We start from the raw sequence: 27,894 nt of genomic DNA, 5'->3' as shown, positions 1-27,894 counted from the left end.
ACAAGGAGGAGAAAAGGAGATTTTATTTTTTGTGAACAAGCTTACATTTATGTTTAACAGAACTCAGATATCTTCCAAATTATAAAAAAAAAAGGTTTCCCAATTCCTTTTTTTTTTTTTTTTTCTTTTTGCTAATCGTACATTTGAGAGACAACATCAAGGATTACAGTGCTTATAACATGTTTTATTCAATTCACATAGAAAAGCATGCAGTATTAATGTAAAATGGTACAGTATTAATGTAAAATGTTCAGTGCACATTAGATAAACAAGTCATTAGCATACAAACCCATTTTTATGGTCTACGCAGGCATACTGAACACATTTAGAATAACAACCCTTTTTGGGAACTAAATTAAAAATTGTGCTTAACTTCAAAAAATACAAGCCACGTTTGCAAGTGTTAAAGAAGCAGTGTTTTCTAAGTGAACTAGTGTAACCCTGAAATGAAAAAGGCTGCTACCTTATACCTACTTAAAACAAGAGTTCTGGTACAGTACAGTGCCATGAAACAATCTAAGCAGCAAGATTTCCTCTTGGAGGCAAGTTTTATGGCAAAACCGACATTGTTTTATAGCATTTTCATGAATCCATAGGATATATAGCCAGTAGCTGCCTTGCACACACAAAATGTAATCTTCATGAAAGGAAAACATAACCTTTAAAGCAAGTTCTTACATAAATGACTGATTTGACAATATCACTTAAAACTGTCCTGCTCAAGGGAGCCACTCACTGTGCTAGCAACTGGAAGGTCACGAAACTTGAAAATTCAGAAGAAAAAAAAAAAAAAAACACCATAAAAATTCCAAGTAAACAAAATGTCCAGACAAAGAAGAGAATCTGGAATGGTTCTTCCCTAGGAAAGAGCTTGTAATGGGTAAGGGAATGTTCAGTTTCCACTCAGTCGGAAGAAAGCAGGATCAGACACTCCATGGAAATCATTAGAAATAGCAAGTTCACTTGGTAAATATTAAACATTTGCAGACTGATGACTTTGAGCCACATTAGATTTCCACACAGAATCAGTTTTTGGTAGTTTTTGATGGACTAGCACTGGAAAGGCTGCTCTGAATTTTCCTCTTGGTCGATTGACTGCCATTTTTATTTTTCTTTTCAGCAATAAAGGAAGGCACCCAAGGAGGATTAAGTTGATTGTGCAGGTCAGATGACATCTTTAAAAAGCATGATCCAAACTTTTGTTCCTCAAACAGCCTCTGTGAGTTACTGAATAGCAGGCTCTGGGAAAACTCTCTTTGAAATAAACAGTTTGGAGGTTTAATTTCACTATTTTGGCCTGTAAATAGTGGAAAGTGGTCATTCACATCTAGTCTAGATGGGGTTAGGACAGAAAACATGGCAGGTTTCCAGCCAGTTCTGTCAACTGATAGATTGCTCGTTTCTGAGCACTTCATACTCTGTTCTTCATCCATCCCTTCCAGCTTCTTCTCAGATTCATCTAGAAGCTTGGAGCCATCTGCTGACTTTGAAGAATTATCAAGATCAGAGGACTTAAAATTATAGCATGGACTCTTGCTGTTGTCTGATTCAGACATCATTGAGTCCAGCTCAGAAATTTTATCAAGGTAGGCAGCATCCATAGATGCCTCACTGGAGGTTCTTGTGCGATTCATTTCTGAAGAGCAGAGAGTATGTAACCTTTTAGGCAAGCCTGAACTTGTTTTATCGCTGGACTTTGCTGATGTTTCATCTGACTGACCAGCTGCTGAATTTTGCGCCGACTCATCAAAATCCAAGTTCTCTGTGAAACTACTTGGGCCTGTGCCCCAAAAACCTGATTTTCCCACAGAAAAGCAGTTTAGCTTCTTTTCACTGCTTGTGCTTTGTTCTTGAGAATCTTTGCTGCAGTCATCTGAATTGTCACAAAACTCTTCAAATTTTAGCTTTCTCAAGAATGTTGATGTTTTCTCTGTATTTTCTTTTCCATCAGGAGTGTTCAACTGAAGGCGACTAAGAGACAGAAAAGGAGTGCATGGTGCTGGAAGATCATAAAGTTCTTCATCCTTATATGGGGTACATTCCTCAATTTTATTCCACTGCTGTTCTAAGCAAGTATCCATCATACTTGTACTATTTTCATCCAGATGGACACCCTGACATCCTGGAAATAATTCTTTCTTTGGGATACTCTGGGTGTTTGAACCATTTGAACCATCCTGACTCAAAGAGCTTGAACATGTTCCACTATCTGCTAGCTGTTCAAGGCTGTCAGGACTCTGACTGGTATTCACAGCTGTTTTCTCTTCAACCTGGGTTTTCAAACATGGAGCGTCTTCATTGCTCTCAGTTCCTTTAGCATCTGCAGAAAGTGCTTGTTCACTAACAGCACTTATGGTCTGAGTTCCTTCACCTGCACTTTTCAGCTGTAAAAGCTGACACTCCATTTCCTCTATATACTTATCACTTCTTTCCAGTGCCTTTTTCAGACGGTTCATTTCACGTTCACTTTGTTCTACCTTGGACTGAAGTGCAGCTATGGTAAACCTACCAAACCTGCAAGAAAAAGAAGAAGAAGAAAAAAAAGCATTAACCTGGAAAAAGACCTGGTGCTCTTCTATTGTGTTAATTTGAAAACAAAAGCGAGTTTCAGTTCTCAGCTAATCACAAAGCAAAATAAATAAATCGGCATATACAATGTACAGGTTGCAGTGAATATCCAAGAAGCCAGAATTAAACTATTAGTGGTAGTAAGGTAATAACAAGCAGATTACCCTTCCAGGGGCTGGTTCCATCAATTCAACTCAAATATGCATGAAGAATTATCCCCTAAAACAATGGCAAAGATTTATGATAACATTTGAACAGTGGTCCACATCTTGAAATATTTACATTCAATCATTTTCCTGCAGTACAGCAGTGTTTTACAATACAATTCCTACACAATGTCACCTTGTCAAATACAAAACGCAGATATAAAACTCAGGAATTGCACAAGTCCTCCTTTGAGGTGGTTTAAAGACTTATGCAGAACATTTCAATTACGTTCTTGTTAGATATATAGCTTCTTCTCAGCCATCACATGGATGGTACTTCTGCTTACATCAGAGCTATTTTGTTTTTCCTTCAAATTTTACAACTGGAACAATCTAATTTCTTCCTCAACACCAGTACAAAAGAAGTGCCACTTGTGGTTTGTTAAAACTGTGTGTTTGTGGTGCTTCCAGCTTGAGCACATCTTGAACTGCAAAAATACAGACCTATCTTCCCCCCATCCTCCACCAGCTTTCAAGCCTGACCTTCCCCAGAGGGCAGGTGAAGGTTTCAGCTATATGCCCTGACTAATTCTAACCTGTCACTGACAGGTAGACACCAGGGAATTTCCTGCTCCATCCAAGACTTTCAATTTACCGAAAGGTAAAACAATTAAAGTTCTGGTATTATTAGGAAGGTGGAAAGGACCTGCAGCCACCCTAAAACTCTGCCACACATGGTTTTATATCACAAATAAATGACTGTCATGGTTTTGCAATTTTGTAATTTTGCTATCAGTATTCCACATCATAACATCATGTTAAGCATAGATAATTTTGACAATTCTGCATTTTGGCTCATCATTCACTTTCCACCTTGCAGATTCATGTTACAGAACAACTTTATATTCTCTCTTCTAGCACAAAGACTGTTTCCACCCCATTTATTTGTCTGGCTGCATCTCCTTTGGCATCATTCAGTCACAAGGAATTCCCACTCCATTTTCCCCATAAACTTCTTAATTCCACATTTTTATCCTTTCATAAAAAGCTCTCACTGTAACCTTTACAGCAACAAGGTATGAAGGAGGCATATCTGTAGCTCATGATTATGCTGGTGAAATACCTGTAAATCCTAGCATGCATTTCCAGCAAGAAACTAAACTCAGTATAAAGCAGCAGGAGACTGTTTTGTGCTGACAACTGCAATGCAGTCACACCAAAAATGGAAGAAAGGAGTAAGGGGCATCACAAGCCCTGAACAAGTTGGGCACGAGCAACCAGATCTACTGATGTATTTCACTGCTCAGTTACTTGGGCAAGTAACTTAAAGGACTTAGTGGTAGTAAAGATCACACCACAGTTGACATAATTTCTTTCACAGAATTGCTACTAGTCCACTTTTAAATTCAAAGCAGTCTAAATTCCATGTTTCACTGTTTAGAATAAGAACGTTGACGTGGTGTTATGGTTTTGTAGTTTTTGCTATTGGCATTCCACATCATAACAACATGTGGATCACAGAGAAGAAGAACTACATGTCCCAGAGGACCTCACAGTCAGAGAGGGAAATATGTCATGGAAGTGACGCTTGCTCTCTCTCACTGCCTGGCAGCAGGTGTGGGTGTGCTTCCAAGCCGTGTGCCTTCAATTTCAAAGTAGGCTTCTCGTCTTTGGAAAACTCTTTCTTATTTTACTTGATTTATTAGCCTCAATTTTAATTAGATTGTATTATATTGTGTTATCTTGCATTCTGATATCAAAGTTAGTAAAATAAGTTTTCCTCCTTAGATTGTTGCAGCTGCTCCCTCAGCCCAGCTCCCATCTCCCCCCCCCTTTCCCTTTTTCCCTTCCCATTTCTGGGGTCAAGGGGGCCACAGGCATACCCCCTCCCCCCCCCCCCCCAGTCACAGACATAGATTGATGTACATAACTCCGTGACACATGGTAAAAATTTTTCTGCCAAAGCAACTTGCTTCGTGGGAACCTGTATCAAAGCAAGTTACCACAAATTAGCTCTAGTCAATTAACACTGTCTTCACAAAAATGAAAGTAGCCCATCTCTCTTCTGCTCATCCTTTGTGTAACAAGTTTTCTGATTTAACTGTAGCAGTTTTTCCATTTCTGGTTTCATTCAACAGGGAAAAGGGAGAAAAATGGTACAAGACTTCCTTCTCACTCCATATGAAACCAGATAAAAACAGAATCATAGAGTTCAGCAATGTTTGCTTATGTTCTCAGGTGAAGAGGAGGTTACAATGAAATAAGCATCCTCACAAGCAACTCATTTTGGTTTATTTCCCCCTTCAGTAAAAAGAACTCAGATTTTGGTTTAAGTATTGAGATAGCCTCTACAGCATGGCAGAGTCCAAGCAACATTCAGAAGTATTTATTTCGCCTTTCTCTAACAGACTTTCTCATGCAGCCTTACAAGAAATCAACTCCATATACTGCTTAATAAAAGACACAAAAATACTTCATCAGTTTAAGAGTCAAGTGAGAGACAGGGAAAAATTACCATACAGAATAAGCAGGATTTTATGGGGTCTGCTGTAACACATACTTCGACATAAAAATTAAACATGTTTACACTTCTATGCATACCTGGCAACTCCTTTTTAATGGAAGAATGGTGTAATATGTTTATTTAATGCAAACAGCATTAGTGACAGCCTGAGATTTGCTTATGAAGAGGAAGCTCTGTATTCTCAAGTGCAACTTTTATAACAAGTGTCTTCAGGTTAAAAAAAATACAGTATGCTGTTCAAAGCCAAATAGCATCACTAATATGTTAATTGTTGTAGAGGGATGTGCTTGGGAATTTTAGTTTTAAGAAATGGAGCATCGGACATACCGAATACAAACCTCTACAGTTAAACACTGAAGTAGTAGATGCCTTCTTGCTCCTGTTTAGATACTTGAATTCATTTATTTCCCAAAGTTTTCAAGGACATGGATTTTTAAGAGCCACAGTACAATGCACATATTTAAAAATCAACAACTCCAGATCAGAGGATGACAGAGTGATCCGTCAGGCTGGCCCATAGCTTAGAAGACATTTTTTGCCTAAAGAAGCCAAAACCTTCCCTATCTCCTTAATCAAACCACTCTGAGCAATTTCCTCTTTTTTTCTCCTCAGATGTACACTCAGCTGTGCCACAGCCCAAGCTGTACCATGGTGATGATAACAAAATACAGAACAGTTACATGAAAATATATAAAAATTTGGACTGATGCTTTTGACAAATTATTTTCCCCAAAAGTATTAGAATCGTGTCACACTTGGGAACAAGATAAGACATCCAATCAGTAGAAAGTTCAGGTATTCAACACATATGACAATGAGCCCCTTCCACTTTCTCCTGCACAGACCAAGCATTTTCAGTGCCGGGGCTTGTTCTTTAAGTATCTCTTAGAACAAACCCTTTGTATCTCATTATGTTTGTTTCAAGCACATCTTTTCTATAAAAATCTGAAAGACCAAAGAAGCTAATGGTCATTCATCATAAATAAAGACATTTCAGTAAGAGTTTATCTTCCAAAACTGGCACCTAGTGATATTTTAAATGGCCAAAGGTCTCTTAAGTCACGGCCTCCTGTAATCTCTCTGAAGGACAGATTTTTTTTATAGGTCCCATATCACAACGGCCAGCTGTGGACAGATGTACTGAAGATGTTTAGTGTCTGAGGTAACACTGAATGTTTAGATGAGCACCCAAACCCTGTATTTCAGGACCTTTCCTCAATCATTCTTACCCTAGAAGCATTTTAACTTGACACCATCACTAAGAATGTTAGCAGTCTGCTCATCTACAGTGAAAAAGAACTAATATAATATTTGAGTAACCGTCTTTCATTATCTCAAAGCTGCTCTCTTTATTATGTTTGAATGCTTCTGAAGATATCAATTTAGGAACAGTTTGCAAACTTTAGTAGTCTCTCTCCTTATAAAAGATAAAATTTCTTCAGTTGTTTCCTCTCCCTGTATCTATAAATGTTTTTTCACATATCAGTGACCATTGGCCTGTTCAGTTTAGCCCTTAACTCCATATGAATCAGCTTAAAACCCATACAGTTTCCTATAAACCTTTTTTTTTCATACAATAAGCAACAGAAGCAAGCACCGCTTTCCTATATAATCATATACAAAAGACTAGGACTGCACGGATACCATGACAGATTATTCTCTTGTTCTAATCACTTGATGGTCCAAATTGGAGAATGCTTTGAGGCTCAGAAACATAAGAATCATCCTCCTCCAAGAGAAACAAAGGCTGGGAAGTGGGCAGTGACAACATACAGTCAAGGCTTGTCACAGATTGACAATATCTGGGCAATATCAGAGTGTACATCTGTACTCAGTTTCATCATGTACATACAAGTTTCATTTGGATTTTGCAGTTAGAGGGGAAGTAAGAGCTAGGAAATCCAACAACAAAACATCTGAAAGCAGTATAATGTTTTACAGCCTTTTTTTTTCATGTATCAGATACAGCTGGAGAAGAATGAGTTTTGCAGTCACTTTCTACACCAACTATGAAAGGCCAAGTGCAGCAACATCTTGACAACATCCCAAGTTATATGCAATTTCCTTAAAGCAGCGTGTAATATTTATACAGGCGAGTATGAAACAAACAAACAGTTACAGCAAGCAAACAGTAGAGAAAGATACTTGAGGTCTCTCTCTTTTCCTATTTCAGATCTGAATCTAGAAAAATGTATCAACAATACAATTTAGTTCAACTGAATAAACAGCCCTGGATATTGTCTACTATTGCTTTCATTTTGCAGGAAAGACTGGCTCACAGAAGAAGGTATGTAACAACTCCTCCTTTAAGGAAACATGAGAAACACTCGCTATAGCTTATTTCCTAAGCTTACAGAGAAACAAGTTCTTTGAAAACAGCCACTCCTCTGGGACAGCCAGCTTGCTGGGAGATCGAGAGAGTATCCCAGCTTTCTATTCAAGAAGATAGCTGCACCCTGGATGCAGATTACTGGAAGCCTATTGGTAGGCCCAGTTACATGCAAGTTGAATTGAACAGCCTGGCACAAACTGAAATATTTGAACTGAATAAAGAGTAAATGTTACGAAGAATGATCTAAGTCAAAAGGCTTAGATTTCAGTGTGTAAATACCCAAAGTCACAAACCTAGACAAGATAAACAATAAATCTGGGTACGAATTTTTTGCAAATCAACCAAAATAGGACAAAACAAAACAAAAACCCTCAACAGATAATGCAACAATTTTCAGCATGTTTTCCATACTGGGATTTTAACTGGCAGAAGAAATTAAATATTTAGGAAAAAGAATCCTAGGAAGCCTAAGAGTCTGATACAAGCTAATTTGAATCTAACCATTCATAAAATGCACTGTACCCTGGGGCAGATGGACTTGCTAGTTATTTTCCTTCAGGTAAAAAGCAAACATTCCTTTGCCAAAAATGCTTTTAGATTCCACTGTGCTTTGCCAATTGGCCTAAGAGTCTTCTATTTTAAGTAGAGTTGGAAGTAGCAGGGCTTCATCATCCTGCAAACTTAAGTTTTAGTTTTCCTATTCTGTACCACTTTGTACCAGAAAAAAAACAAGTGACAAAAAAATCCTTGGGAGAAAGAACAAACGAAGAGCAAGCAAGCAACCACCAAACAGTCTGACTTGCCTGAGAAATGGAGACTAATAAAGGTCTCTGATAAGAATCAGATCAAGAAACTTATCTCTATTGCTTTTCAGGTTTATATTCCAGCTACATAATGGTTTGGTGAAAGTCTCTGCCTTCCCAATTTCCCAACTGAGAATCTATCACCAAAACTGTTTCAGAAACAGAAAACAAAAATAAATAAATAAGTAAATAAAAACAATCAATAAACATAATAAATTTTTTTGGTAAAAATCTGTTATCGCTGCATTTTTCAGTAGGTTATAATGGATATGATCAAAGAAAAAACAACTTAAGATTATGATAAAAGATGTCTGCTGATCACTGAAAAAGGCTAACTGTATTTTCCCTGTGGTGTCAGATGTAGAGCCTATGTGACACAGGGATCATTCACTTGCTATCAGTGCTTCCTCTGCTATAAAGCAAAGCCTAATCAAATGATTTTAGTTGCAATATTTAGCTTCAGCATTATTAAGCTGCATTACATCTGGGTCAAGAGGACTGAATAATGACAGAACCTTTCCCATACAATTAGATTTAAGTTTTTGTCAGCTAGCTAGCTAGTTGTTTAAGCGTGAATCCATATCTAGCAACACAAAGCTCACTACAGAATACAATGAACAAAAGAATGGTCATGACATTAAATTATCTAATTTGGTAGACGTTTTTAATTGTATTAAGAGTACCATTCAGGAACTTTTCCCAAAATGAACACCTGAATACTGAATAAAATACACCAAAACCAATTGCATTAGCAAAATAGCCTATCTGCACAAAAACAGCTTAATTACGGTGATGTTGTTGGGTTCTTGTGTTAATGCTTTAAATTCTGATTTCATAAGCAATGTAAGTTACTGCAACCATCGTTCACAGCATGTAAAGCTTAGTTTAAAGACCTCAGTATTGGGTATCAAAGTCCGCCCTCAGGTCTGGTCTCAATATTGACTACACTAATGACCACAAGGATCAAAGACAGCTCCCCTCATAAAATCTGCTAGCAACACAAAGATGGTAGAGACTTTCTGCCATGGGACTAGAATTCAAAGTGATTACTTAAAGTTTGACATAAACATCAAAACATCCACCTGAGGAAAGCCAGTAAGTGGGTCAAGTTCCATACTCTGCAGCAGAAATACAACATGAGGTAGCAGCATAACTTTTTCAGAAGCTGTTCAGCAGAACTAGCACTAGCCACTCATGCTAGAAGCCTCAGATAAAATGAAGCAATAAAAGCAGTATTGCAAGATAAAAGAATGTTATAACAAGACGCGACTGCTCTGCTAAGTGCTACAGAGGACTCATTTATAATCTTGTATCCAGCTCTAAGAATCAGGACTTCTGAAAACCACAGACAACAGAGGGTAGAGCAACATCATCTAAATCAGATGCTTACTTTTCCTAGGTCACACGTCTAGAAGAGTTGCGTGAATTCAGTCTAGAAAATAAGGACTGAATAGGTAAAGTCAGCACATAAAAAAATATTAAGTTCAACGTGTTGTAGGATTTCCTTCAGCCCAATTTTTTTTTTTTTTTTTTTTTTCCTTGAATATACTTAAATACTTGTAGTAAACCAGCTAGGTCAAAATGAAACCAAAGCTGGAGATAATAGAAGCAGGGTAAAGACTAGAAACTGCCTACGCTTTTAAAGCATTTGAACTGTTCCTGAGTCGAAGTCTGATCCCAACTTCCATGCTTAGAATGGGCAGAAAATCACTCCTAAAACACAGAAAGGATATGAGTATTATGGAGGCTTAAAAAAGTTCTAACAGAGACATGAACAGGCAAATCCAGATGGCATCTGGGTTGTAAAAGAGGCCTGCTCTGTCCAGTTTCTAGTAACATTTGACTATTATCTGTGCTTGCAAAGAGGAAAGTTGTCAGCTATTCTTTTAGGTTGCATGGACAAAAGATGGTAAAGTAACCAGCCTGCAACAGTCTCGTTCTTCCTCCCTTGATATCTCGTCTCTCTGACAAGTAGGATGCTAAAACACAAACAAATTAGAAGAACAGAAATTCTTTTCACTGGGGAGTTTACCTGACCTTAGTGAAACAGAGTAAGGGTAAATGATCTGGTCTCTTCTTACTCATCTTTTCTAGGATTTCTTTAATTGCATCCGTTTTCAAGTTCACCATCTCACAAACTTCCTCTCAAATCTTATAGGAGAAAGGTATTTCTTGCCATTAAATCCCTTTTCATTGCCAAGATCTTTAACAGCGCTCTATCTCCTTTATTAGTGGACATGAAAGTAAAGCGTACCTTTATACATTCACAGCACAAGGATCATGCATTTACTTTCTTGGGGCCTTGAACAACTAATAGCGTAGCAAGGAAGCTCTCTATAAAGGAATAATTTCATCTTCCAGGAAGTTAGTTGAGCTAGAACAAAATCTAGAGAGCTCTTCTCTGGGATTACTTAGGTCCCCCTAGCCCCCTTTCCCAAAAGCACTATAGAAACCCTTGACTGATGCTGCTCTTAGCTTTCAAAAAATATGACTGCTTTGCATCAAAAAGTACTTTCAAGGAGATGGACTTCAGCGCACAGTTGAATTTGGTATGAAACAGTTTCTGCTGTTTGAGGTCATCACTGATGTTTAACTGTTTAGGAATATCAAGCAGACATCAGCCATGGGAATGATGTCCTTATGCTGCAGAAGCCTGATTCTATGCATCTTGCTCAGATGAAGGCTGTCAGGAATATTCCTTGAATGAGCAGCCTAAGTTCATACAACAATTTTGAAGGCAAGAAAAAGAAGAAAAAAAACCCTCAAACCAACCAAACACAAACAAGCAGAATCTTGGCCCACAGGAGAAAACCTACTTTAACAAAAAGATGGAAGATTTAAATGAGATTTCTTAGTAACAAAAAATAAGTTAACTGTAGGATTCGAGTAATAGCTCCAGTTCTCCAGTAAGAGACAGATAAAACAGAACAACACCATTTGTGGTCAGCACATATTCCTTTACAGCAGACTTGCTGTTATTCTGTAAGTTGCACTTGTCACCCAAGTCTATGAGGATGAAAACTCTAAAGTCTGCCTTGTGACACATATGTAATGCTATGTACACCATCAGAGTTTTAGGTTCAAGTCCTACAACAGTTAAAGAGTCTATAAATAAAATATAGCAGCTTTTAAAATATTCACATACTTTTGGGGTGATCTACTATCAACTTCAGCTTTTAGTCGCAAATTCTCTCTTAAAAGGCTATTGTTCTCCATGCTCAGTTTCTTATTTGCCTAAGGAAAAGAAAAGGAAAACAATAAGTATACAGTAAAACAGAAATGACTTCTAATATTTATAGGACAAGCTGTTTCTGCTTTTTTTTTAAAGAGACAGAACTAGAAATGTGAAAGCAGGAAACAGCCTTTAGACAGGGACACCACTTAAAAATCATCATGGGAAATGGCTTGCAAAACTGAATAGCGAACAGACATTTTTAATTTATATTCCCAAAATACACTGCAAGTGTCCTATCTAGGGAAATAAACACAGCTATGTTAGTTAGTACAGAAAGTCATTAAGGAGATGTACTAATGGCAATTCCATGTTTTTTTTCCACATGACTAAATACGTTAAGTACATTAACATTACAATGTGCAGGTATCAGCAAAACTAATGTTGAACAGCTTCCTCCATCCCAAATTAGATTAAGATTACTTTGTTGGTTTTTTTTGTTTTTGGCTTCTTGTTTTTCAAGTAGTTATCCTATGGATGTAGATCCATTATGACAAGCTATTTGCAGTTTTTCTTTACTTTCTTCCAAGACCTTATGATTAACTCTTGACTCACAACTCTTCTGCTCCTCGAATTGAGGTCAAATTCTTCTTCTCAGTTCAGCAGACGCTCTTGTTAACAAGGTACTTCATATAAAGAGCTTTCCTGCTGCTGTGTTTCAGAACAATGAATGCTACCATCCTAACAAGTAGAAAGAAACCTTTGAACTTAATAGCCTACTCAGTCTCTGTATGTAGAGAACTGCACCAATCCAGGACTTGTAACTCATGGCCTCACTTAGAGGATGCTTCCACTGAATTACTTGAAGTACAATCTCAAGTTAGACCTGAAGAAGGAGCTAAGAAAATAGGTTCATGAATGAAGTATCCTTTGCTGGAAGCATCAAACAGCACAAGAGAGACAAAAAACTCTAAATGCTCATACAAATATTCCCAGAAACCTTCTCAGGTAAGGCTAAGGTATTGTGGGATGTGGGGGAAGGAATGGAGGGGAATTAACTAAGCAAAACTCAAAAAAATCCTACAATATTCAGAGAAGAAAAAAACCCCCAAAAAACCACAGATTTATTGCATAGAAGGAAGGGTGAGCCCAAAGCTTTGGTATTAGTATTTCAATCCCTCTACTGTGCATTAAAAAAAAATAAGGAAACAAAAAGGTATCCAGAAGGTAATGAATAAGAGCATGATATCATTTTATATCAAGGCCAAGACCTTTCTCTCTTTGCAGGGACACAGTTCTCTCAACCACAAAATCAAATAGGAGGTGAACAACTTGCATGGAGTTGATACATAGGGATCCGCTGGCACATGGCAGAACTGAACCTCCCCAGTCTCCTTCTAGAGGCTGCTCTAACCTCCAAGCCTGTAATCCGCAAGGCATACCTACGTGCAGTAGCATCTAAATTTATGAATTCACATAACCTTGCTATTAGTGCGTGTGCTTCATCTAGTATTTCTACCACAGTGCTGGTGTCAGTACTTTCAAATTTGCTATGACTCTTTTCAAAGTTACAGTGCCTACTCAGGGAGCCTCTGTCCTAGGACAATGAAGGATAACAGGGACTCATTTCCACCCTCAGTCTGGTTTAGAGAATGATAGCAGCAGTATGTTCTGAGGGACCCTGTCTCACTTGAGAAGAGATGCACGTTTGAAGCTCCTGTGTCAGGTATTTTAGGGAATAAGGAAGTTCCTGGCTCCAGACAGATTTTATGTGGGAAAGAGGTCTCTGCTGTTCAAACTGGGCTTGGTCAGTACACTCTTATTTCAGAAGTCAAATGAGGTCTAAAAAGAGCCAAGTGATTTTATATTTCCAGAACTGAGCAGCTGCTCTACATGAAACAAGACTGAAAGAAAGTGTCTGCATTGGAGGTTTGGACTTGGTCCCTAAAACCCATCTAAGCCACTATTTGTATCTAATACTTAACCAAAATCAGAAACTCCATAAAAACCTTTCATTGCTAAGGCTGAAGTTATATTGCAAGAAAAAACCAAACCAAAACAAACCACCCTTCCTTCCCCAGTCTCTGCTATATTCTAATTTTATCTCATCTATGAAAAGGAGTTATAAACCTCTGTCACCACAGAAAAGAGACATTACATTTTAATGCTAAGGAAGAAAAATTGAGAACTCTTTGCAGGCAATACCCTTTAGCAAGTTAGAAATTACTCTCAAGCTTCTTAAGTATCCCCTCTCAGAAGGCCAGCTGTGTCTCTGCCTTGTGAAGCTGAAGTCCAAACCTAGCTAAACTATTGAAAAAGCTCATCTTGGAAACTCAAGTTTACTTTTTGGTCGCATTTAAGCATTCAAAGATTTTATCTATTTTAGTCAGGACTAGAATTTCCTTTAGATAACGAAGATACAGATCTAGAAGTGTTCCATTAACACTGACAACTAACATAACTATGACAGAATGGCATAGTGTGCACCTCTGAGTTTGAAGCTACTAATTCTTAGAAAATAACAGTTCTTTAATTAATTAATTTATTTTTTGCAAGAAAAAGCTGTAGGCTTCCAGTGCTCTGGTTATAAAATGCTGAAGCTTGTCTATTTTTGGTCAACAGGTCAAGTTACTCTATCTCAGCAAATTGCACCAAAAATATTGGCTAGCTAGGAGGGCAATAGTGCAAAATCCGCCTCAGCCAACTGTACTGTGTTTGGCCACTGAATGTTGTAAAATAGATATATTATATAGATTATTGCAAGCCTGAAAAATCTGGCCATCAATACTGGTGACAAGCACTGCTATAATCCAATTATCCAGTCACAGAGTGACAGAAGAGCTTAGGAAGAGCCACATGTAAGGCTCACTAAAACAAGCAATAGTATCTGACACTTGCAAATGCTGTATGGAAATACTATGATACATCAACAGCCACTGGAATTCAATTTTTTCCCTGTTTTTTCCTGGATCTATGAAGCATCCAGAGGTCATGCCATCTCTCACCCCTTCAACTAACATGAAAACTGTACTTCAAGATGGATGAAGAAATGTATTTTTTACCTCCTTTAATTTTTCTACATTATCTATCACTTTTTCACATATATCATTGGCAGCTTTCAGCTTTTTGCTCCATTCTTCTGGGGTTTCTGGGCCACTGGTACTTGCTTCATCTGCTGATTGGCTAGTTTCTTCATTTTGGCCACACAAAGCTGGTACTGTAGGATCCAGAAGAGATTTCAGTTGAGTCTGTAAACTGAGATTTCTGTCTCTCAGCTCCTCCACTTCTTTTTGCAGGGATTCTATTTCATCCTAAAGGTGTCAGAAATTCACAGGAATTAAAATAATGTGAGAGGTTAATTAAATAATGCTGGCAAGTTTCCACAGCACTAATGAACCATTGGTTCTTCAGCAAGCCCAGATTCATGCCTTCACTCATGAAACTAAGTACGCTTGTGTGTGGTGCTCCAGGCAGGATTTTAATCAATTTGCACACTCAGGCATAGGGAAGGTTTCAGTGAAGGGAATCCCTTGACTATATAAAGGACCCTGAATGAACCGGTGGTCAGTCCAAAAGCTTCGAAGCATTCAGCAACATTAATCTATTATTAGGGCACTCTGTGGGTGGATTTCCTGTACAAAGAGAGTTCTTAAGGTCGTCCTCTGCTGACTCATTTGCTGTTATTTGAGAACAAGATGAGAGAGAGCCACTCTGAAACATTACATGTTCAGATGCTGAAAGTCTCGAGATTTAAAATGGACAGAACATTGCCTGGAAGAGGCTGCTCCAGCTGCACAGAAGTAGAAATATTTAAAGAAAGACTGCAAAACAAAGAACAAAGCATTAGCTGTAACAATCTGGAGCTACAGAGAAGCAAAAGCCTACTGTTAAAGGGATAAAAAGTATGTGATTTATCCTGAAAATGTCTTCTTTACTCTTTTCCAAGTTAATACTAGCATTGCTCATGTTAAGATTACTAAAAGAGGCCACGTTATAGCACTTACATAGATTCAGGATATATCTGCACAAATAATCAACCTCTACCATCCTCTTCCACCCCTCCCCCCAGAAAAACCACAAAACCAAACCCACACAATAAACAAATCTCAAACAACAAAAAACTCACAACCATTTTAAAATAGATTCTATTCTCTTTTGGAAGAGGTTTATGTTATTTTATGTCCATTTGTATGATTCTGGAGTTGACTTAAAAGAAACAAAGGAAACTCCCTTCTTCTGAATCCACTGTGAAAGAAGCTGAGTTCCAGGCCGACTTGTCATAAAGACTTCCCCCGCACTAAGGATACACACGGTGTCCATTTCCTTTCTCTCATCCTCCTTGCTTTGAGAAAGGTTTCCTTGAAAAATATGCTAAGTCTTCAAACCGCTGCTAGTAAGGAAACAATAACTGAGAAGATAAACTAAGCATATTCCTTATATTTTATATATATATATATATATATATATATATATTCCTTATATGCCTTTTAACCTTATTCTTAGAGTATTTTTCCAGCCAGAGAGTAGAAAAACTTCCAAGCATTCATCCACTCTCACAAAACATAATAAAGCAACAATAATGAAGTTCACCTACACCAGAATACTCCAGGGCTTGGAGCATCAGCCCTACGAGGAGAGGCTAAGGAAGCTGGGGCTGTTTAGTCTGGGGAAAAGGAGGCTGAGGGGAGACCTTATTGCCCTCTTCCAGTACCTGAAAGGTTCTTACAGTGAGAGTGGGGCAGGTCTCTTCTCACTAGTGACATGTGACAGGACGAGGGGAAATGGCCTCAAGTTGCGCCACGGCAAGTTTAGGTTGGATATTAGGAAGAACTTCTTTACAGAAAGGGTGGTTAGGTACTGGAATAGGCTCCCCAGGAAGGTGGTTGAATCGCCATTCCTGGATGTGTTTAAGAGCTGTTTGGATGTGGTGCTCAGGGATATGATTTAGTGGAGGGTTTTTAGAGTTAGGGTACTGGTTAGGCTGCGGTTGGACTTGATGATCTTCAAGGTCTTTTCCAGCCTGGGTAATTCTATGATTCTATGATACTTTAAAAAGACGTTTAGATTCCATAAGCAACAGGGAATCATTCAGAAAACATTTGTACCCAACATCCAATATGCATAAAAGAAATGCATACTACCATGGGATTGAATTTCCACAGCCTCTGCCTGTAGCTGGCTACCTTTTGCTTAGAAAGAATATCACTGTAACACTGCAGGATCTACCCAGCCGCCAACAGTCTCCCCCAGCCTCAGCTAGAAAGTGTTGCTTTAATGCATCTGAGTTTCATGTAGATACAGCACTGCTCGAATTAAAAACACCAGGACTCAAAGCAGGAAGACCAGTTGCATACAGTAATTTAACAGTTGCAGTTCATCTGGAAAGTCACAATACTCCTGTGTGCTTACCTCATATTCTTTGTGGAGCAATTCAAGCCTTGTTTTACGTAGGTGCTTTCTAACTGCTGGACTAAATGTAGGATCACTTTCACTCGTTCCTCCTAAAGCAACACAGAAGAAAAAAACCCACTATTATTATTACTAGCAATCCACCTTGCGATGTTTTTCATATTATCAGCTACAAGCACAGCTAATATTGGACCAATCTACTAGCATGGGAAAACTACAACCTTACATTTTCAAAACAGCTTAGACAGAATCTATTAGTGACGTTTAGAAGACAAAATCCTGTCTCACAGCAGGAAGACAACATTTGAATTTTTTCAACTTTGAATTACCCTTGACAGATTCATGCCTTATTTAAGACCACGCTGCTAAAACAAATATATAAGGGAGGATATTGTGGTTTAACCAGAAAGCATCTTAAACACCACACACCGGTGCTTGTTTACTTCTCCCACTGGGTCAGAGAATCTGAGAAAAAAAGGTAAGACTCATGGTTTGAGACAAAGAGTTTAATATGACAGAAAAAGAAGGGATAATAACAGTGATAAAAGAACAAAGAAAGCAAATGATACACAATGCAATTGCTTTCCACTTCCTGACTGACACTCAGACACACCCTAAATAGAGTTCCTCCTGTTCCAGTGCAGCCTGGATCAGCCCGTGACAAATGGTAGGGCTGCATTTCCATCCCACTGACAGTAGACTGCAGGTGTATTGGGTGCTCCTCCAAGAAAAAGCAAACTGGGGCCTGCACTCTACTGCCAAAGGGACTGAGAAAAACACACTGGCAATATCAGTTGTGGCATACCACTTGGCTGCATTTGACTCTAGCTCATACAGTAGCTCTAGCATGTCTGGCACACCAGCACTCAGCAGTGGCATGACTTCACAGTCAGCCCCCACACTCCACTGGACTTCTGTAATGCCCATATGTTACTACTGAAGGGGGAGCAAGTCTGGCTTGTGACTGCTTGGCTCTCCTGTTGATGAATCAGCTGATGAATGTGAATCTTGGAGTAATCTCAAAGTGCTGAGTTACTTCCAGAGGATCAGGGTCTGTTCCCCCTTTTCCAATTGTTTTGTCAATGTCCCCTTCCCTAGAGAAGCATTCCAGATGCCTGACTTCACAGCCCACTAAATCTAGACTCCTGGCCCAATTATCCCAGCCTCAAAGCAGACAGGTGACAAAGTGCTCACCTTGATGACAGCTGAAATCTTTTCACATAACTCACATAGGGATAGGCATTGGGTGGTTCTTGTCTCACTTATAACCTCTGCCTCTTCCTCCTCCTGTTCTTATGATGGATCTGCTTCACAGTAGCCTGTCTTATCCACTTCCTCCTCTTTCCTCTTCTTGATAAGAATTTCTTTCCTTGCTAAATGAGCTGACTATAACATCCACTGTTTTGCCTTGTCTACAGGCACAACTGATATTTATGTGGGTCAGTTTTCCAGTTCAGCTACATGACCTGCTGCAGGGGTTAGAGCAGAGTTAAGTGCAGCTTGGTAGGCACCAACTCAACCCCTGTATGTTGCAATGATTTGTATCTCTTTGGGACTGCTAGGGTGACAGCACACCTTCTAACATTTTACGTTTTTAAGGGCCCTGCATTTGTTTAGGGAAGAAGTTCCAAAACACTGGGGGGTGCTCACCATTCCAGGTGCCTACCCATGCTATCCTAAACTCACAACTATCCAACCCAGGAACAGATCGCTGGGAGATATTTGTAAATAGTTGTTTAATCTTAAACAAGACCAGGAACACAATCAGGAGACAAAACTACAGGGACATGCTTGTCTGAACATTCCAAGGATATTCAAGATTCTCAAGATCTACTTAACTGTCCTGGAAGAGAAGGAGAAAGGGAGGGGTGAAGGAACAGAGGAAAGTGTCCCTCTTACCTCCACTATAGATTGGCTCCCTGAGGGGTAAAGAGTGTTAACAGTTTCTGAACAGCGGCTCTCGAAATATGGAAATGACAGCAATGCCGACTACAAAACCCAGATTAGTCTCACAACTGGTAATTTTATCAGAGTACAGGCCAGTATTATACAGTACAGCAAAATGATAACTTTAATATACAGCAAGTAAGGTGCTACACAACAGAACTTGAAGATCAGGAACATCAATATGGTGACAAATTTGTGTTTACATGCTCCAGTCAGATCTATCGTTATCTCAACCCTTTGAGCCCCATGCTGGGCACCTAAGGGACTGTTGTAGTTTAACCCAGCAGGCAGCTCAGCACCATGCAGCTGTTCACCCACTCTACAACTCTGAGTGGAATGGGAGAGAGAATGAGGGGAAAAAAAAAGAAACCTGCAGATTGAAGTAAAGATTGTTATACAGGACAGAAAAGGAAGAGAAAATAATGCTAACAGTAGTAATAAATATATAATAAGAATATATATTAAAAAAAATCATGCACAACACAACTGCTCACCATCCACTGACTGAAGTCCAGCCAGTTCCCAGAGGCAAACCCTGCCTGGGGCAACCCTAGTTTTATCATTCAGTATAATGTCATATGGTATGGGATACCCCATACCATGGGATACCATGGGATACCCCAAACCAGTTTAGGTCAGCTGTCCTGGCTCTGTTCCCTCTCAGATCTCTGTGCACTCCCAGATTCTCACAGTTGAGGCAGCACAAGAAGTTGAAAAGTCTTTGATTTAGTATAAGTACTATTCAGCAACAACTAAAACATCGGTATCATTCTCTTCCTAAATCAACAGCACTGCACTACATCAGCTCCTCGAAGAAATTGAACTGTATCCTGGCCAAAAACAGTACAGAAAGGAAGAAAAGTACACAATAAAAACCAACACACACACATTTATTCAGCATATGACAGCATATTTTTCTAAAGGCTGTTCAGACACATATATTTTTCTATTAGAAATAAATAGCAGTGTTGGTATGTTATGTCAAGTCAAGATTCCAGTATTTCTCACAGCCCTGAGGAAGTTTGTATATCCTCATTCAAGTTTCGTAGCTTTGTCTTTCTTAAGCACCTTCGACATTTTCTTAAAAATAAAGCAAAAAAACCATGGTAAACAAAACCACAAGAACAACCAATAGTTAAAAAGAACACATACTCTTTCAAGATTGTGGATTTAAGTACACAATTTCTTGGCTAGATGCTATTCTCTTAGGTCAACACAGAGGTAAGACGTTTAAAGTTAGATTCATTTTATCTAGTTAAGGGCATTGTCCAATCCACGACTGCAAAAGAAAATTGCAATGGTGGGGTGCTTTCTGCCTTAGAATAATCAAGTCATTATTATACACAGTCTTTGCAATTTTTATCTTATAGTTATTATGCATGCTTCCATCTAGAACATGCTTTGATGGAAAAAAAACACCCAGACATCTTTGAAACCAAAAGAATCTTCTCCAGCAGTAAAAGCTAAAAAGTTATTTCAAAGCCTCAAATTGTCCTTACCTATAATTTCCTTGCAAGGATTTTCAGGTGTGATGGGAATCCTGCAAGCTGGACACTGATTATTGTTCTTCAACCAGACTTCAATACAAATGGAACAGAAGACATGGTTGTTGACACAGATTACTGGATGCCGGACCTTTGAGCATCAACAAGGAGAAGAAGAAGGGGAAAAGAAAACAAACAAACAAACAAACAAACAAAAACAACAGAAAGATGCTATGAATACTCAGAAACACTTTCAGATAATAGAATACAAATATATACTACCCCAATCTCTCAAAGCAAGTCTAGACTTCAAGAGGAAAGTGGCACTGCTGTTTCTGACTAGGAGTTGTCTCCTGACTTACAGCACCAAACTTCCCTATTATTGGCAGTGGTACTACAGCTACAACTATCTCTGCAAAATTAGAGATCCTCAGTTCTGTGTGCTCATTAATACACAGTGTGAAAGCCATCCTGAAGAAGAGCAAACAGCTACATCAATGAAATGAGTTCACATTCCTACACAGAGAAAGACTAAAACATGTACATTCACTCACTTCCAAAAAAAAGGGAATGAGAGCGCCCAGCAACAACCAAGATTTTGTCTTGAGAGCTATCACTGAAATGATCGGCATCATAAATTATCTCTAGCCTGCATATAGCCAGCTGTATGGAAATGAACTTTTAAAAAACTATATGGGCCAAAAATACAGACCAGAAATGTGAACCAACAACCATTCAAGAAGCCTTCTGCAAGATATGTATTGCTACCAGTCATTAGAACAGAATGGGACAGATTAAAGATCAGACATAGTTCCTTTCAAGAAACATCCCCCATCCCCACCAAAACAACAGAGTAAACAAACTTTTGTATTATTCTTCCACGTTATCTGGGGCCAGATGGGATTCACCTGAGGTGCTGAGGGAGGTGACAGAGTTGATTGCTAAGCTACTTTCCACTGTCTCTCAGTGGTCCTGGTCAAGCAGGGAAGTCTCAGATGACTGGAGACTCGTGAATGTGATGCCTATCACTAAGATTTGTAAGGAGAATCTGTGGAACTATAGGCCTATCAGTCTGATCTAGGCACCAGGGAAAGTTATGAAACAGACCATCTTGAGTGCAATCACACAGCAGGTCTGGGTCAACCAGAAGGAGATCAGGCCCAGCCAGCAAGAGTTCACAAATGGTAGTTTCTGCTTTACCAACCTCGCCTACTTTTATGACCAGGTGACCTACCAGGTGGATGAGGGAAAGGCTGTTGATGTAGTCTACCTAGACTCCATTAAAGCCTTCAACACTGTCTTCCATGGTATCCCCCTGGAGAACCTGGCAGCCCATGGCTTGGACAGGAACACTCTCTTTTGGGTAAAAAAAATCTGTCTGGATGTCTAGGCCAAGAGAGTGGCAGCGAATGGAGTTAAATCCAACTACTGACCATTCACAAGCCCCAGGGGCTGATATTAGGGCCTATCCTGTTTAATACCTTTACTGATGGTTTGGATGCCGAAAACTGAGTGCACCCTCAGTAAACACACAAATGACACCAAGCTCAGGGAATGTGTTCATCTGCCTAAAGGTAGGAAAGCCTACAGAGGGACTCAGACTAGACTGATGAGCTGAGGCCAATGGGATGAATTCAACAGTATTAAGTGTCAGGTCCTGAACTACAAGCTTGGGGTGGTGTGGCTGAAAAGCTGCATAGTGGAAAAGGATCTGAGGGTGTTGGTTGAAGCTCATCTGAACATGAGCCATCAGTGTGCTCAGGTGTCCAAGAAAGCCAATAGCATCCTGGTCTATATCAGAAACGGTGTGACCAGCAGGACCATGGAGGTGACTGTCCCCTGTACTCAACTCTGGTAAGGCTGTGCCTCAAGTACTGTGTTCAGTTTGGAGCCTCTCACTACAAGGAAGATATCAAGACCCTGGTCCAGAAAAGGGCAATAAAACTGGTGAAGGGTCTGAAGAACAAGTCTTATGAGAGACAGCAGAGGGAACTGGGATTCTTTAGTCTGGAGGAGACTTATGGGACACTTTATCACTCTCTACAGCTACCTGAAAGGAAGGCATGGCGAGGTGGGGATCGGCCTCTTCTCCCATGTAAGTAGCAATAGGATGAGAGGGCATGGCCTCAAGCTACACCAGGGGAGGTTCAGATTAGATATTAAAAATAATTTATACTCCAAAAGAGTAGTTAAAGTAGCATTGGAACAGGTTGCCCAGGGAAGTGTCAGAGTCACCATCACTGGAGATGCTTAAGGAAACAGTACGTGTAGAACTCAGAGACATGGTTTAGTAGGCAATATCGGTGGTAAGTAAACAGTTGGACTAAATCTTAGAGGTCTTTTCCAACCTTAGTGATTCTATGATTAACTATAAATCCAGTTTGAAAATAAGTATGGGACAGAGAGACTAACTACAATATAGAAAATGACTTTTCCTTATACCTGTGCCTCAGTGAGGCATGTGTTACAACTTCAAGTAATATAAACTCTCAAATCTTACAATACTTGATGTTCATATCTATATTAAGGTTCTGTAAAAGAAATATTTGCTATTCCTTCCTCACTATCTTTGCCCAGTAAACATCTTCTGATACTCAGAGGTAGCAGCACCTACTACTCATATCTCATATATGACGGATGTGAATTAAGAGCCATATCTGCCAGCTCTTTCTTCAATTTGCTTTCTATGCCTCTAACACACTATAGGATTATTGGTAGTTTAAGAACTTCTGATAAGATCACCTAGGAACCTCAGGACTGCCTATACACAAGCAGAAAGTCAAGTTACTGAAGGTGTGAATAGAGAGACTAAATGATTTCTGCAAGCATCTGCACATTTTCACCACTAATTAAGGAGGCTTTTTTTATGTGATTAATGCAAGCATTAGCATAGCAATGCTTTGTAAACATTTGAATATTTCAATAATATAGATACATAAAAATACGTCCTTGTTATTTACTGCTTTCTTTACCAGAAAAAAGCTTTCTGCAGTTTTCCACCAGCAGCTGGAAGAAAAAAAAAAATACATTTATTCTGGTAGCTCTTCTTTTTCATCCAGAAGCAGCCATTATATAAGCGCAGTTACACGAATGGCTCTGATATGCGGAAGAAAACATACAGCAGTCCAAACAGAAGAACACACTTCAAAAGTATAGGTCTCTACCCAAGGGGGCAAGAGACCCTTAGTTACCCCAACCCTGACATGGATGTATTCTTGCAAGTGAATGTTGACTCTACAACTGTAAGTTACAATTATTACTCTCCAGAGGACAGTGCTCCTGATTTATACATTTACACATTTCATCTCAGGGCTGAGGTTTATAGCTGTGTTAGCTCACAACTGGCACAAAGCAATCCATGCAACAGCAGAAGGAGCTGCTGCTGAAGTAACATTGGGAAACACAAAAGCTGGGGGTGCCACTTCCCCTCACAAAGTGCCTGAGTCTGTGACAAGCCTGGGGGTGGGGGATCACAACACACATTACTAAAAAGCATTTTACTTGAATTACAGCACATTTTCAGTTCCTTAATTGACTGCAGTGACTGGAAAGGCTACAGCTTATTTGCAAAGGCTTGATCAGCTAAGGAGAATTTGAGTATTGTCCTATTTTTTCCTGCCACACAATGTGATTCTTACATGGATCAAAATCTAATCCCATATACATCTACACCACACGGAAGGCTCTTCTGGACCTTCAAGCAGTATGAACTGAGGAGCAGGCATGTGGAAAATAAGTATCAGAGAATGAACCCCTGGACACCCTCAGAGATTTCAGTGCACCCAGAACCTCATGCCTGAGCCCAAGCAAATCACTGCTGAAATCAATCTGATGAGACCTTCAGTCAATCTGCAACAAGGATGCCTGACGGCCTCACGCAGCTTCTGATCTACTCGCCAATTAGGTATATAAGAAGTTAGCCCAGACTACCTTAAAAGAACAATGATTACAATAAAGCAGTTAATTCTTGTTATGTTTATTCACTCATCTTGCAGATACACTTGGCGCTAATGAAATCCACTAATGTTCTCGCCCCACAAAGAACTCTGCTTCCTTAGATACAGCATATGGATGACAATGCTGAAGGAGTTTCTATTTAACACCTCTTTTTATCCCCTTACCACTATACACAGTGAAATCACTGTTTTGCCACTAATCCCCTACAAGTTTTGCAGATAGCAACAAGTATGTTCTGACTGTAGGGTGGGCTTTACATCCCATTTGAAGTCCATGTTACAAAATACTAAAGACCAGAACCTGTCAACCCCCTACACCCCCTTCTGCTCTATAAGACAGTAAGATTTTCCCTTATTCGTGCTAGATAGCTCTTTATTCCCCTCTAAAAATACTCTTGAAAAGAAAAGGGTTATTTTCTGATTCTTTTCTGTGATGTTTCAAGCTGGAGACAAAGATTTGTATTAAAAAAAAAAAGGACAGCCACAGCAGACAGCTTCGGCAAAACCTAATGCATCTGACAAAGGAAGCATCCAAAAGTCTTCAATATAGATGTCATCACTGGATTCGCATACATAATTTTAACAAGTTATCTCAGTGCAAGATATCAAGAAAGAAAAGTACAGAAATCTCTTCCAGTACAAACGCAACTACCTCAATTCCTGGTCAATTCCAGAAGTGATGAGAACGAATGAAGCAATGACTTGAAATGAGCAAGTGGGCTTACAGCAGAATATGTATGAATCACAGAATCACAGAATGGCTTGGGTTGAAAAAGACCACAATAATCATCTAGTTTCAACTCCCCTGCTGTGTGCAGGGTCACCAGCCACCAGACCAGGCTGCTCAGAGCCACGTCCAGCCTGGCCTTGAATACCTCCAAGGATGGGGCATCCACATTTAGATTATGTTGGAAATCACCACAATCAGACTTAAAATCCTTTTCCAAGAGCATCCACTCTGCATTACATGCACAGCAAACTTATGTTCTTCTCTGTTTGTATTAAAAACACAAAAGGAGAGATAAGGACTACATTCCTGCCTTGACCTTCAATGAAAAACCAAGAAAAGGGTACATGTGGTTGACAGAAGCTGTCAAGGTAGGACAGCTGAATAAAGAGAGGTGTCCAACTACTACCATTACCAGTGCCATACCTGCTGCATGCACTAAACGCACCTCTTCTTTGGCTACCGGGCAAGCAGAACAGGCCTCAGAATCACACCCACGTGGGGAAGGGAAGAAAGCGGGTGGTAAATATCACAGCACAAACATCAAGGTTATTTCTTCCCTTGTGATTGCTGATGTGTTTTAAGAGGAAACATACAAAAAAGATGGGGAGCAAGAAAAGAACGCACAAAACAGTCAGCAACGGCAGCTGGCTCGGGGGGCTTTCAGAGCCAAACAGACCCAACAGCCCTCTGCCTCCTCAGAGAGACAAGAATGTGACAGAGACCCTCTCAGGCCAGAAAATCACGTTTACTCCAAAAGTTGTAATTCTGCTGAACGGGTTCTACATACACCTCTTCTTTGTTCCACCTGGCCTCACACCGCCCTCAAGACACATACCTGCCATGCATTCTAAGCTGCTCCGCCTCCCACAACCATCAGAAAACAAAACCTCAAAAATCTGCACTCCGAAAGCACTACACCCGCAGTCCGGGTTTCGAGTGGTGTGTGCGTGTGTGTGTGTGTGTGTGAAAGAAGAGGGGGGAGGGGGAAGGAGTGTCGTTTTGGGGCCCGTGGTCCTCACGGCTCCCAGGGACGTCCCGCGGGGTTCCCCCCACCCGCACGGTGCCAGCAGCCCCTCGGCCACGATTCCTCCCACCCCCAGACGGGATCGCCCCTCTGTTCGCAGGGAACACGGCGGGATGTCCGAGCAGGCGCGGGCCGGCCGCATTCCTCCCCCCACCCAACAAGCAGCGTGCGGGCGGAGAGGGCCGGGCAGCGGCCGCCACGGGGCCGTTACCTTCCCCAGGCAGATGTGGCAGGTGATGGGTAGAGTGAGGGACAGCGTGACGCTCGGGCCGTGCTGCGCCATCGCCGCGCCGCCTGCACGGAAGTCACGGAAGAGCGAGCGAACGAGCGAGCGGGCGGGAGGCAGCGCGCCGGCGGCCCCGCTACGGCAAGCCGGCGAGGCCAAGTGACGCCCGGCGCTGGGGAGGGGGAGTGGAGCGCGGCGAGCGCGGTTTTGAAGTGCTCCCCTGGGGGGCGGGAGGGAGCAGCGGGAAGCCCTAGCGCCGACCTTACGGCTCCCTCATGGCTCACTTATGGTGCCCCCCGGCTCCTCGCGGCCGTACCCCGGGGTAGGGCCGGGCCTCGCCTGCCCTCGCTGTGCCACGTGGAGGAGGTGACCCCGGAGGGGCGTTAGGTGGAGGAAGGCTGCGGGAGGGCAGTTTGGGCCCCAGTCTGCCGTTCCTTCCTCTCTTTGCATTGTGCCACGCTAAACGTTGGCTGTTTTTTAACGTTTCGGTCTTCCTGTGCGTTTTTTCTGACTTGTCTTTTCTCTTCAAAAACGACACAAATGAGACTGTGATGTGGATTAAATGAGAGATGTCGGCGGATAACATGCTGAACATGAGCCAGCAGTGTGCCCAGGTAGCTAAGAAGACCAGTGGCGTGCTGGTTTGTGTCAGAAATAGCATGTCCAGCAGGAACAGGGAATTGATTGTCCCTCTGTACTCAGCCCTGGTGACCTCAGAATCACAGAATGACCCGGGTTGGAAGGGACCTCAAGGATAATGAAGCTCCAATCCCCCTGCCTGGCAGGGCCACCAGACTTCCACGTTTACTAGATCAGGGGCCCAGGGCCCCATCTAACCTGCCCTTGAACACCTCCAAGGATGGGGCATCCACAACATCCCTGGGCAGCCTGTTCCAGGACCTCACCACTCTCCTAGTAAAGAACTTCCCCCTAACATCCAACCTAAATCTTACCTCTTTCAACTTAAAACCATTTGCCCTTGTCCTGCTATTATCGGCCCTTTCAAAGAGTTTACACCCCTCCTGATTATAGGTAGCCTTCAGGTACTGAAAGGCTGCAATGAGGTCACCCCGCAATCGTCTTTTCTCCAGGCTGAACAAGCCCAGCTCCCTCAGCCTGTCCTCATAGGGCAGGTGCTCCAGCCCCTTGACCATCTTCATGGCCCTCCTATGGACCCTCTCCAAGAACTCTATGTCTTTCTTGTACTGAGGGCAGGGAGGTTTGAATCACAGAATCATCTAGGTTGGAAAAGACCATGCAGAGTGTCATGTCCAAAAGTCAGCCTGACCTACTGAGTGCTATCACTAAACCACATATGTCCCTTAATGCCAAGTTTACAGTTTGGAGATTCAGGTTGGACATGAGGAAAACCTTCTCCACGAGTGGTCATGCTCTGGAATGGGCTGCCCTGGGAAGTGGTGGAGTCATCAGCCCTGGAGATGCTCAAGAAACTTGCAGATGTTGTACCAGGGGACCTGGTTTGGTGCGAAATATTGCTGGTAGGTGGACGGTTGGACTGGATGATCTTGGAGACCTTTTCCAGCCTTGATGATTCTATGATTCTATGTGGATA

General features: G+C 40.8%; 1 protein-coding gene across 1 annotated transcript; it reads right to left on the bottom strand.

The window, feature by feature from the left end:
* Positions 1–26,475, bottom strand: OBI1 (ORC ubiquitin ligase 1). The gene is made up of 6 exons (XM_072337714.1): positions 26,307–26,475; positions 20,401–20,536; positions 16,955–17,046; positions 14,608–14,856; positions 11,519–11,607; positions 1–2,514 (listed from the first exon to the last, which is right to left on the bottom strand). Exons 1-6 carry the CDS (start codon positions 26,376–26,378, stop codon positions 1,026–1,028), a joined length of 2,127 nt encoding a protein of 708 aa, XP_072193815.1. The 5' UTR covers positions 26,379–26,475; the 3' UTR covers positions 1–1,025.
* Between the last annotated feature and the right edge of the window lie 1,419 nt (positions 26,476–27,894).

Source organism: Excalfactoria chinensis, chromosome 1, assembly GCF_039878825.1.
Source record: "Excalfactoria chinensis isolate bCotChi1 chromosome 1, bCotChi1.hap2, whole genome shotgun sequence".
Lineage (NCBI taxonomy): Eukaryota > Metazoa > Chordata > Aves > Galliformes > Phasianidae > Excalfactoria > Excalfactoria chinensis.
The sequence above is the reverse complement of the archived record's forward strand: the minus strand, read 5'-3'. Positions and strand labels throughout refer to the sequence as shown.

Excerpts from the sequence above, each read along its gene's own strand:
- OBI1 (XM_072337714.1), bottom strand. The coding sequence starts at position 26,378 with ATGGCGCAGCACGGCCCGAGCGTCACGCTGTCCCTCACTCTACCCATC. Across the intron at positions 17,047-20,400 it reads TCCTTGCAAGGAAATTATAG|GAGGAACGAGTGAAAGTGAT; the intron begins GTAAGGACAATT and ends GTGTTGCTTTAG. Across the intron at positions 11,608-14,607 it reads ATGTAGAAAAATTAAAGGAG|GCAAATAAGAAACTGAGCAT; the intron begins GTAAAAAATACA and ends TCTTTTCCTTAG.